This window comes from Acyrthosiphon pisum, chromosome X, assembly GCF_005508785.2.
Source record: "Acyrthosiphon pisum isolate AL4f chromosome X, pea_aphid_22Mar2018_4r6ur, whole genome shotgun sequence".
Classification (NCBI taxonomy): Eukaryota; Metazoa; Arthropoda; class Insecta; order Hemiptera; family Aphididae; genus Acyrthosiphon; species Acyrthosiphon pisum.
This window is the reverse complement of record NC_042493.1, coordinates 94,638,638-94,652,651: the sequence shown is the minus strand read 5'-3', so window position 1 is coordinate 94,652,651 and position 14,014 is coordinate 94,638,638. Positions and strand designations below refer to the sequence as shown.

General features: G+C 26.0%; 1 protein-coding gene across 2 annotated transcripts; it reads right to left on the bottom strand.

The window, feature by feature from the left end:
* Window positions 1-646: 646 nt before the first annotated feature.
* On the bottom strand, window positions 647-14,014 carry Obp11 (odorant-binding protein 11). Of its 2 annotated transcripts, none has more exons than XM_008180237.3 (7): window positions 13,842-14,014; window positions 12,589-12,646; window positions 4,176-4,228; window positions 2,974-3,009; window positions 2,762-2,876; window positions 1,902-2,004; window positions 647-806 (listed from the first exon to the last, which is right to left on the bottom strand). In XM_008180237.3, the coding sequence occupies exons 1-6, from the start codon at window positions 13,905-13,907 to the stop codon at window positions 1,907-1,909; spliced, it is 426 nt and encodes a 141-aa protein (XP_008178459.1). In that variant the 5' UTR covers window positions 13,908-14,014; the 3' UTR covers window positions 647-806; window positions 1,902-1,906. The 2 variants fall into 2 exon arrangements, with proteins under 2 accessions (XP_008178459.1, NP_001155983.1); NM_001162511.1 differs by having other exon boundaries at window positions 2,725-2,876; window positions 13,842-13,974.

Sequence of the window (14,014 nt, the reverse complement as noted above, 5' to 3'; positions counted from 1 at the left end):
TATACAAAATTTGTAGTTTTTACTTAATATCTTATATTTTATTATCTTTGTTTATTTTTTTCTAGACAGATGGCGTCACTATTGTATTTTTGACATCCAGATTTCCTACTTTTCCGGTGAATTTTCCTAAAATTTTCTCTTATATAACCTTCTCCATAAAATACTCTTTTGTTTAAAAAAAAGTCAAGTAGATCTGATAAGTAGTTCCAGAGTTTAGCCTCCACAGATATTTTCATTTCACATTTATATAGTTAGATAATAAATGAAAATAAAATAGTTATAATAAATAGGAAAAGGTGAAAAATAGAATAATAACAATTAAAATCTACAGTATTTCCACTTCAAAGCGGATATCGGCATTATAAATATGTATATTATATTGTTTCCGAGAACAATTATTGTTTTAATGACAAAATAAAACGCCACGTCATCATCAACCAATTGAATTATAGTATTTTATTAAAAACTTAATATAATAATCATTTTTATTCCGATGCTTTTTATATTTTAATTCGATACATAAACGGGTCAAGGTGATCGTAGTCGGATCAAGAAATCCGGAAAATAACATTTAAATCCTAAAGCGTGACAACCAAAAACTAATTTTATATAATATTATGTGTTATAATATATTTTGTATAAAATGTTTGTTATATCAAATAATATACTTTATTGTATAAATTTAAGTGTTTGGATATTAAAATTACCATAAGAGTTGAAATAAATTGATTTTAAAATAAAAAATAATATTTTTCTACGTTTGACTATCTTTTCGGTTCACTCAGTCCAATCTTCAACATGATCAACTGGAAACAGAAAAAAAAACAGTTTGAAAATAACAATAATAAAGAATGGTGGGAAAGTTAATGAAAATAATTAACTGTGGAAAGTTAAGTTAATTCAATTAAATTACCTTCAGTTAAGTTGAAAGTTAACAAAAAATAAAATTTAACCAGTTAATTAAAAGTTAAGATGGAAAATAAAATTAACTTAATTCAGTTATAAAAAAGTTAATTTTTTTTTAAATTTATAATATTCATAATTCATCAATTGCATAACAAATGATATTTAGTTTTAAACCTGTTTTTAGGAATTGGAGAGTTAGATAAAACAAAAATCGGATTATTCAATACCGAGTAGATCATTAAATAATATAATTCGTGAAAATAGCCAGTCCATACAATGGATAGTATACTAATTATTACTATTTACTGTAGTACCTATAGAATATAGATTATAATATAATTTAATTATTATGAATTGATGATATTATATTTTATTCGAAAAATAAATTACCAAAATCGAATGAAAGTTTTGTCTCTTGGTTCCACGCGTGATAAAAAAAAAAAATTAATTAACTTAACTGTACAGTAATGATAATTAACTTTAAAAAGTTGAGTTAAGACAATACAAAATTTAACTGAATAAGTTAATAAGTTAAAAACAAAAAAAACTAACTAGTTAAGTTAAAAAGTTAAAAAAAAATGAACTTTTAAACTTAACTTTAACTTTTTAACAAGTTTGATAATAAACAATGTTGCATAAACAATTTAATAAATGTAATGGTTCACCAAAAAAGTAGTGGACCAATCTCGGGTCACTAAATCTTCTTTGAGGGACCATTATATTAGCTCACTATTGTTTCTGCAATCCAGAACTAGTAATGTTAATACTTAAGACATTTTCAAGAATAATTCTGTATCAAAAATGGTCATGTCGATTAGGTTTCGTATAAAAATTATAAAAATTCAAACAATTTTGGAAATTTCCTATTAGAAAGTCTGAAATAGTATATTGCCTACTATTACTATAAGTGCATGGTATGATATTAATTTTAGCCTTTTGTGAAACTACATATACAATATAAATATACAATAGTGGACAATTCATTTGACGCTTACGAGTTTCAAGTTAACTTGTCGAGATCCAACTTCTTGTTCAAACATGCCATCACAGTGTATGAGTAATTGCACGTCGCTATAATCTCCGCTGACACAAGTAAAGCTGTAATCAATATAATATTAATATATAATTATAAGTGACACATCTACTAAAATGTCACAGACAGATAAACTTTAATAGCTTTACGATTTTTTTATTAGCGTTATTAGAACGATATTAGTGGTGACGAACAAAGTATGTGCCCGTTTGACATTTTTTCGAAAAATGAACTTGAGTTAGTGAAAGTTAACTCAATGTTAAGAACATTATTAATTTGCAAACAATATAGGTATTAGAACTATTAAAAATAAATTTAATAAGAAGAAAAAAATTAACTTAACTCTCTAAAAATAAGCTGATTTGTTTTTTTTTTAAATAATCACTCGTTATACATACCTAATGATTGTGCAACTTTAAAATATATTAAATAATAACTCAACGAATTAAAAGTGCGTCCTAACTATTCTTTTTTATTGTACACTAGCTGTAATGGTTTAGTTTAGGGAAAAACAATACGTTTTAAAGAATGTTTTAACGAGAACATTTTATTGCGAATTTAGTGTGAGGTTTTTTCATTAGTTTTTATGATGTTTGCTGGAAAAAGAAATAGAAGAATAGCTTTTGTGATTGTTTAAATGATTTTCTTGACTTTTGGTCGGGCTTATTAGGTAGATTAGGAATTGTTATTTATGTTCGATACATCATCGATAAAACACACTAACATATACCTATATAATTTCGTTCACACACTTTTCCATCCACCACCAACTAATATATTATTACTAAATCGCCACGTGATATAGAAGGGTGGCAGTATTACCTTCTTCATAACACTTTTCGTTTATAGTCTCGATCTTCTCCGTAGCCCATTCCGACCAGTATTTCTTTAACCCCGCTTCCATGCCAGTTTTGTTGTACGAACCATCGTCGTTCAACTGAAACAATATGGTATATTATAACGAAATACAATTTAGTTTTTAACAAGTGACAAAGTAAACGTTTTAGAGAATGACTAAAAGTATAAATTATTACCAGTCCTAGTTTGGTGATCATGCATTTCATCAGACACTGAAAAAAATAAAACAAAAAAAAAAAAAAATCAAATTTAAAGTACTTAGTTGTTTTTAATTTTTTATATGTTTTGTCACACATTCATGCGTGGGGGTAGGAAACCCAGTGTTATAGAACCGAAACACTTTTTTTAAGACCAGAAATCGAGATTGGAACCTATGTTTTGATTTTTCGGATTTTACACAGGATCAATAATCAAAACATTGACACATAGTATAATATAAAATATATATCTTATAAGTTATTGGTTACTATATTATTATGTTTTTTCTACGTTTTACTTTTATTTTTATTTTTTATTAAAGATAACTATCACCATTGTGGCAATTGTGGGAAATGATTTATTTTTATAAACAGAAGATTCACCAAAGATACTAACCCCCCCCCCCCCTTTTATTCTTTAATTGTGCAGTTACTCAAAATTTGACTTTTTGAATTTTTAAATATACTTAAAGACCATATTTTCAAACTAGTACTAAAAGTACTACTTAAGGAGTGTCCTCTTACATGCTTTTGTTTTTAAAATGAGAAACTTTTCTACTGTAAATTATTTAGCTGATAATTTTTCCGAAAAATTAAAGATAAACATAGAGGTGGACATGCTTGGTGAACTCTTTGTATAGTATTATTACAATTTTAGGTTTAACCGATACTGTTAAAATAAATGTATAATATATTAACAATATAATATGATATACCTACATTTTATATTTATAATCATATAATAAAACTATGTATACATTAAGTTAAAAATAGTAATTATTGTAAAAAAAATATGTGTACCTAATATTGTTTCTCATTCAAAAGTAGATTGAGTTAGAAATGGATAGGAATTTAAACTTGATTTTCTATTCTGATGGACTAAAACCGAAATTTACAATACAAATTAAAATGAATAGCTACTAACTATATTTAATTAATAATCACCGTATAATAGTATTCGTTCTGTTTGGAGCATAATATTATTTGGCCAGCACTTTTATTTCGTGAAATTAATTTATGTTTTATTGTAATAAATTGACCTCGGAACACATTTCATAAAATGTTGGAATCCATACGTAAATCAATCATTTTTACCAACGTAATATTAATTTGCCATCTCTCAGGCCTATTATCTAAAGTACCTAGTGAATTCACGGTGGATGAATATTCACAATCATTACCTTTCCAGTTTCTGTAGATGGTACCTTGTAGGATTTGAGTACGATGAGGTCATCTAATAAATAATAAGAAAACATGATTATAGATTAGTTTTCTGATAAAATAGGTATCTGATACGTAGTACAATTTTATTTTTATGAAATTCCAACAATAATATTAGGTACGACGAATAATATTTTACGCCGAACGCATAATAGCTAAAATAAAATATAATTATCAGGGTTGGGATTTTATAGCATTTAAAATTGCATAAATATACGCTATAATATTACCTTAAATATACGCCAAAAATATGCAATAAAAACAACAAAATATGTAAAAAAAAAGCAATTTTATTAATTAATAATTTTTTAATCACTTACAAATTATTATAGGTAGTTACTTAAGATTTGAAATAATTTATTCACTCTGATCAGAATCCAAATGAATCGACTCTACAACGAATTCAACGCTCATTCGTTGATAATCGGCTATTAATAAACACAGTAGAAATCCACAAAAAAAAAACTAAACAAAATCAGCAGATAAAAATTAGAACCAAATACCTAATACGAAATTATCATAATAATTCGATTGACAAAAATCTAAAAACACGTTTACTAAAATATAATTTCATAAAATATGACCGATTTTGATTCGAAAATAGGTAAAAATGCAAAAATGTCTCAAAAAGTCCAAAAAAGCACTAAAAACTAAAAAAATCGAAAAATATGCAAAAACAAGTAAGATAAAATTTTTTATTTGAGTTCTCTGTATCATGAAACACATGTTTAGCTTACTCTGCTATATTTTAAGCATCTCATAAGAAATATGAAAATGCTATAAAATCCAAACCCTGATAATTATACAATATCGACATTGTTCTACGAAACTTGGTATACTCATAAGTCTTTTTGTTGTATCATAATATTAATTTTATTTGATAAGTATTAATAGTATTATTATTAATATTCGCACCTGTGACAATATAACACGCAAAGTAGGTTGAGTTTTTTTTTAAATACATTTTATAAAATAATAGATAAAGCTTAGACATGTAATATTATATTATCATATTAAGGGGCGACATTCCAAAGTGTACTATTGCCAAAAATTGAATATATGAGTTATACATCAAAACATACAGTTTAAATGGCGGGGAATCGCTTAAAACCATCAAATTATGCCTAAACGTACTATTTCCTATCAATAAATTGATTAAATATACTAAGATTGCGTCAAAATGCACTACTGCCGATGGCGAGAATTTATCAGAATGTACTATGTGTACTGAATCTATCAATTTGGCCAAAATGTACTATTGCCCATGGTAATTTAAAAATCAGACCATAGAAATATTTCAAAAAGAACTATTTCCATGATTTTTTTCAAAATGTACTATATTACTATATCCAGACTACGTCATAACGTACTATTGCCCATGATAAAAAGGAAATTTAGTACATCGGTTATATTCAAGATGCACTATTGCCATTTGTTACAAATGAAAAAGTTATTCCTTATTTAAATTTTGAGTTTATATTTATTCTAAATTCATGTTATCACTATAGCTGTGCGGATTTTACATTTTCATATAGTGATTATAATAACCTAAAAAGGTAAAACATAATAGAACTTTTATAACTTCATCATTGTACCATCAAATTCGCTCCAAAACTTGGCTGTTATCATTATTGAATACGTGGTAGATCATAGATAATAGTTTAAATTTTATTTTGCTTTTGAGGCTTAAAACAATTATTTTTACATGCCATTGCCTTATAAACACGTCTTCTTAAACGTAAAGATGACTTCGAAAGGCCGCATAAGAAATTTAATGAAAAATGCAAGAGTAATGGTAAGATATTTATTATTCATAATTTGTATTAGTTAATATGTACCTAAATTTATGCATTAACAATAATAATATGTTTATACTTAAAACTACTATAGCTATAACTTATAAAGTCTTTTAAAACTATTACATTTAGTGTATTAGGTATAAACAGTATGCAGTTTTGTATTCATAACTCATTATTATAATATTAACATGACATTTTGTGTGTATGAATTATATTTTATTGAAATTTAAAATGTTATAACAGGATACTACTGAAGACAGTAATACCTCAACAATACCCCATCCACCAGATATTGCTGTTGAAAATAATGTATCAAATAATGATAAGAATATTCATCGAAGGCTACAGGAGATAGATACAATCAAATGTGTACCTAGTATAATAATTAATAATTAATATTCTATAATAAAATTATAATATAAATACTATGTCTTCAAAAAACTAATTAGTTAAATATAAGTAAATACAGTTTTGTATTCATAACTTATTATAATAAGCATGGCATTTTTGTTAAAGTGTATGAATTCAATTTTTTTTTAAATATATTACCTACTTTTTAACAGGTTACTGATAAATAGGGTGGGTAATATATACATAATACTTTAAAATATGTTCTATTATATTATATTATAATTATATTGATATTCATTTTCAATGAAGAATTTTATTTTTTTATTGTGTCATAATATATCTGACTAGCATAAAAACTTACACTCATATTAAACCATGAATTAGTAGGTATGCACCTATTATATTTAGTTATAAGTAATCTCACATTAAAATTAAATTATATATATTTATACTAAGTATTAGGTATCCATAACTACTGAATTTAAATGTATAATCATTTAATTTTAAATGAATGCCATTAATGGGTATGCACTTATGTTTTTAATACCATATTACAAGCAGTGGCGTACCCAGGATTTTCGAATGGGGGGGGCTAAACAAAGTAAATCAAAATTTAACATCATCTTAACAAACAATTTTCAATAAAGTCTTATAGCAGTTAATTGTAATATTTCATTATTATATACTTTTTATAACACATACATAATATATTAGTGATATATTTAATTAGTAGGAAGTAGGGACTGATTTATTATAAAAAATATGTTATACGATTATTGCTTATAATAGGTCGTTGTTACTTAAGATAATAGTACGTTCAACGTTGTATTCAACACTGTTTTTAGGAATATAATGGTTGGTACTTTGTATTTTATAATATAAAATGTATTCCATAACACGGCCAATGGGGGGGGCTGAAGCCCTCTAAGCCCCCCCCTGGGTACGCCACTGATTACAAGGTAGCTATTATATAAGGTACATTTTAGTTTTGTATAGACTGTATTGAACATAATATAACTAGGTACTGTTAAAATATCCCTCTGCTTTAATTAGCACTTATTTTATATTACTTAATTAAATGATTTTATCAAATCATAATAATATAATGCATTGAATTTTTCTTATTATTGTTTTATATTATTATTTTTCCTACAGTTGATGATGTTAATTTTTACAGAATAATAAACTTATATTATGTTTGGTTAGTTTATTATGTATACCTAATGTAAATAAATTAGTAATCTTAGTAAAATACATCATATAATTTTTTTTTAAGTAAAATACCATTCTATGTTAACTAACCATTCTATTGTATCCCCTAAACAATATCATGAGATATTTGAGAAATTGTGTTCTATTAAAGTATACAACAAGGACTTTTTATTTTATGATTATAAAACAGGAGTAAAGAAATTGGTAAAATGTAAAACTGATTTTAAATCAACACAACGAAAGATTTTTACATATATTAAAGGTGGCAAAACTGTTGGAATATCAACAACCTATAGTGGATTGCCATTCAAGATAGAAGTGATAAAAAAAAACTCAGATCTGTCTACATTGACTCAACGTCTTATAGAATTACCTAAGAAAAATCATGTAAAGGTATTGAAACAAAAATGATGCAAAAACATTTTATTCTGATATATTTAAAGAAAGTTGTGAATCAAAAGTTGAAGATATTTTAAAAGAATAATATGATGAAGATCAAGACTGACTAATCATTGTATCATTTAAAAAAACATTAATCAACATTTTAAATAGGTATAGGTAATATCTAGTTGTTAATAATTTTAATAAATGTATTATTTTATTTACTATTTTATTATTATAAATGAGGCAAAATTTATTTATTTTTTTTTTTAAGGTATAGGGTAATACCTATTTGATATTGTTTATTAATTTTATTTTATTTGTTATACTTTATACTACATTACTATTATTAATGAGGCTAAATTGTTTTTTATTTTTAACATTTTTAATGTATTGATTTTATTTTATTTTAAACAGATAAAGATAATATCTAATATTGTTAAATTATTTTATTCGTTTTATTTTAGTAATTTCTCCTTTTACCTTTATTAATGAATTCATAGATTCTGATTCACAAGGAATATTGCAAAAAAAAAAAAGTTTGTTTTATTATTAAGGTTATTATTTATTAGTTATTCGGTGCCATGCTATCCAAAAACTGTAAAATATTTGTATTGGCAATAATATGTTTGAAGACAAACTTAACAACTTAACTGTTTTCATCCATCACACTTTATTCAAAAAAGGCTACTTAATTTTGACCATTGAGTTTTATTTCATAAATTCTATTCAACATCTGTAGGAAATTATGGAATAAGTACATTTTGGAAAAACTTGGTTCACTATTCTCTAAATTCTTATGTAAGTCAAAGTGTACTATTAGATGGAAATAGTACACTTTAGCGCAACCAACATTTAAAATTATCAATTAAAATAGTAAAATAATAATTTTAAGGTAATTTTGACTTGAGAAGTATAATAAGTATATTTTCCGAATTTTTAACATATTTTACCTTTTTTCTACTGTTTAACAACAGTATACAATAGAAAATCGTGATTCCTGAACATTATGAAAAGAGGCAATAGTAAATTATGGAATGTCGCCCCTATTTTTACGTTCATACAAAAATTGTATTTTTTTTGATATTTAATTATTAAAAAATATTATAATATTCAAAACATACATAACGGCAATAATAATACTAAATATTTGATATAGGTAGAACAACTTTACTCAAAAGCCAGGTAGGTCCACATGATAATAGTAAAACTCAATAGTTTCAATCGTATATGACAGCTAATATTATGATTAAGTAGTATAAATTGACTGTTACCGTTATGACAATATGATAGCATTATTAAATGTCATAGGTATTATGTAAGCATTAAATATATCGTTTTCTAACGTTAAACTATAGCCTATTGGTAGGATTGGGAAATATACTAAACAAACCGCATAGTTAGGTAAGTAATTTATATGGTAGCCTATACGGAAAACGGAGATTTTTGAAAAAGCAGTGCTCTCTTCTTTTATAAGTTAAAACATTTTTGTTCTCCTATTTTATTGGCTAATTATATTATATGTAAATAAAAGGTATTAGTAGGTATAATAATACGTATACTAAATTACTTCAAACACTATTAGTAATATTATATTTTATGTAATTTTAAATAATCTCATACCGTTATTGTACAACATGGACCCCCGACAACATGTAAAGGGTAAGTGACGCATACCTGATAAGCCAATCCACTCGACAACACGCTTAAACGCGTTTACCTCAACTTTATGAACATACTTGCATAGTTTCATTGTGTTATGAAGTATGAACTACTGACTACGAACAGACGACCATTATGGGTTATGTCGTTTTTAAAAAATGAAATGGAATGTAATTGACTAATGAAATAAGTAAATAGAGTTTTTCAACTATACAAATAAAACCAATTACCTATTGTTTATTCAATAAACATCAATGTCCGCATAACCATTTTGTACCTAAATATAACTGCATAAACAAATGTGTAACTAGGCCTCTGAGTTTGAAGATATTGAGAGTCTAACTTAAAATTATTTATAAATGGTTTTTTTTTAGTCATTATAAATGCCCCAAAACACCTATTTTTTTTTTAATAAGTTATGTTATTTTCTACAAATCCCCCCCCCCACACCAACTCAAAAGTTATTTAAAAAAAATTATATTACCTATCATAGAACAAAAAATAATGATAACGATAATTTTTTTGAGATAGGTTTGACATAATACGATTTAATAAATCATGGACCACTTGTGATTATCATTAAATCCCCTTGTAGGTGCATAATGTTTAATAACCAAATGACCTATTGATTTTTTTGGTACCTACCTAAATATTTTTCAGTATTATTATATTATTATGCTTCTGTAAAAGAGACAAAAAAAAGAAATTGCGCATCGTTGTTTATAATTTGATCTTGTAGAAAAAAACAATCATTGTATGCAGTAATTAAAATGGTGTACCTAAATATAATATAATACATTGTTAATGTGGATATTTAATAAAATCCGTCGTGGTTAACTTATTCAGGCCCAATGCTGATGATATTTAGTGATATTATTGATGTCGATACTACTATATTATTATCATGTTATAAAAAACGTTACAAAAATTTAAGTTATAGTGAAAAAATCAATGCTAATTTAAATGAGCAGAATTCAATTAAGTGTAATAATTACCAATTAATCGCCCAGTATAAAAATCTGTGTGACAAACAATATGAGAAAATATGTCTATAAATATTAAATATTATAACCAATATAAAAGTCATTATACAGTAAGTACACTATTATGAAGCAACATTAATTAAATAAAGCAGGTAAGTGGATGTCACTCTGCTGTACAGTAGATTACAAGTGGGTCATTGTATAATGGTTGTATTAGATTTGAATTCAATGATATAATATCATCGTATAAGAAAAACGATTCTGAGCTGAGACGGTTTGTTAGTCTGGATATTTTATATTTTATTATTATTTATTTTATCACGTAAGTTGAATTAATATTAAAATATGATAATTTTTTATTCGTTTCTATGGTGATAAACAAAGCGTTACAAATTAAAATCCCATTTTTAGTGTTTTTTTGTAATTTTCCGGTGGTTTTTCCCGTGACATTAAATAACTATTAAAAAAATCGAAAAATGACCTCTCTAAAGTACCATCTTGATCCAGATAAGGTACTATATGTTGAAATCGAAACACTCCTTCTGGAAGAAATTTTGTATACAGGATATAAAAAGAAAAATAAAAAAAAATAAATAAACACCATTGTAAAAACAATAGCTCCCTCGCTCCGCTCAGAATCTAATACCGTTATTATTATTACTTATTGTATACACAAATTAATGAAATACAATACAAAAATGTTGATGAAAATGTAAAACATATTTTTCAAATGTAGACAATAGCTAATAAGCTTGATAGCGTTGTGTAAAGTCTTTAGAGGACGTCGTACTCGTGTGTTTGACCTTCACCTTAGTACGCAGAACATGGACAATTTCACATTCCGTAGAATCTATTTTATTATTATTAGGTATTTATAATATTAGAGTGAATTGATTTCTTACAAATTTAGAGGTAAAAATATTATCCAGAGCCGCACTTAAGGTCTTTATGATATTTTTACATTTATATAAACATGACTTTATATGCACTTTAAAATTTAAAATTTAAAACTACTTAAACTTGCAATCAATAATTGTCATATTATATAATATGTTGATAATTGAAACGCTGATATTTATAATTTAGATTATATTGTTCTAAGTACGGCACAAATCTGCTTCATGAGACCTGGATTTTGTATCTGCAAACCAATTTTGCAGATTCCTATTTGAATATTATACTTTTAATATTATATTATATTTTTAGTTTTAATATAGCATAGGTATCGATAAAATTTCAATCAATAAAAACTAAACAAATAATGTTTTATACTATATTTTTCTCAAATAAGTGACATGATAATATTTTTACTGTCGTATTCATATTATATAGGTATTATAATATATAAAACATAATAGGAGTAGCTCTAATTGGAGGCATATTTACCCACCCACAATTTACCCAACACTATGTAAAAAAAAGGTGATCAAAAACGTACACTGAGAACAATATAACGAATATTTGATGTCGAAATAATCACTCTGTATATAGGCACGCTCAACCACGATGATAAATGGTGATTTGCGATGATGATCAATAACTATGAATAAATATACGTCATGGTTAACGTCCGGTATTATACCAACGCGCGCGTATCATTAGAATCATAAGAAAATATTGTCATGGCGTTAGTTAATTATCCGGACATTTGGCCGATGTTGTAACTTCAACCCAAGGCAATGAGGCATCGATGTAATATTATAATGTCATAAAAGCGCTAGGTACTTACCCACAAAATACCTATAAAAATATTTTATATTATAATAACGATAATAATATTGTAGTGCGTCGTAAACGATAAATGAATCCGATTTTCGAGTTTTTTTTCAGTTTTGTGTATGATTTATTTTTTTTGATTATATTAATAATTAATATAACCAAAAAAAATAATTATTGTAACATCGAAAAAACCAAATAACCGCAGGAAATGCGTTCGAATACGCGACCGAATATTATAATAATGTCGACGACAAAATGTTTTTTACCTTCGCTGGCGTTGCACGCTTTTCCGTAATAATCGATTTGTTCCGTCGTAAATATCCCCTGTATACACAAACAAACACATATTAATATTAATAATAATAATAACAATAACGAAAATATTAGATATTTCTTAATTTATTATTAAAGGGGTGAGTAAGTGGATGTCGCTCTGATGTACAGAAGGTTACAAGTGGGTCACTGTTTGTATAATGGCTGGTATTAAATTTTAATTCAATAATATAATTGTATACGAACGATTCTGAGCGTTGATGGTATGTCAGTGAGCCCACCAAATAAAATTGTATTGATATTTATAGAAAAAAAAATTGAAATTTGAACATGTCCGTAAACAGCTCAAAACAAGTCAGAATATTTTGAAATCTTTATCAAATATAAGATTTGATAAAATAAACATATGATATAAATCTTAAGTTTCTACAATAAAATTATTCGTTTTTTAACTACAACAAAATAAGAAAATCTCAACATGAGAAATCGAGTGAATATCTACGTTGTATAAATTTGAACTTCAAACGCTTTTAAAAATTGAATTTAACTTTCTTAGACATTTTTTTTTTTTTTGATTGAGGTAGATAACCTCATAAGGAATCTTGTATTACATTTTAAAAACTTTGATTTAAAAAAAAACTTTTTAAGAATTTTTAACTCAAAATAATTTGCACATTTTCGTAATTTTTAGGCCTTTGTACGAACTGTATATGTAAATGCTTAAAAATAAATTGTGATAATGAATTTTTAATATTGGTCAAATGTCATTGCAACAATATATTAAGAGACTTGTATTATATTTTCATGGTTTTTTATCCAACAAATGCAATTTTATTGACATTCGTAGAAAAAAAACTAAAACAATTGGAAATTGAAAATGTCCGTAAACAGTCAATAACACATCAAAATATTTTGAAAACCTTATTGTGTAAGTATAGAAAATACAAATATATACAACCAGTGAAAATGTCATGTATCTACATTCTACAATTTCGATTTAGAGTTACACCAAAAATTCAAATCAATAATAAAAGTAAAATAATGAGAATATGGGATTTTTACCTCCCCAATGCACCAACTAGATTCACTTTCCTATCCAATAAGATACTGAAGTTGAAAATCGAAGCATCATCTCGACTACCTACTTATCGTGTACACAGGCAGAAATAACGAAAGAACGGGAGTATCGTGAAAGTATTTTTTCGCACTCGTCGCTTAATGACTGATAATAATAATTAATACTTACGTAGCCACATGAAATCAGCATCGCAATACCAAACAGCAACGTTATGTAGAATGTCGACGAACTCATTTCGCACGTTGATTGCGTTTGTGTGGGCTGGAGAATTATTGTCGTTATTCTTACTCTGTTGAGACTCGGGAGAAGACTGTGCGCATTTTTTATTACAATATTATAAT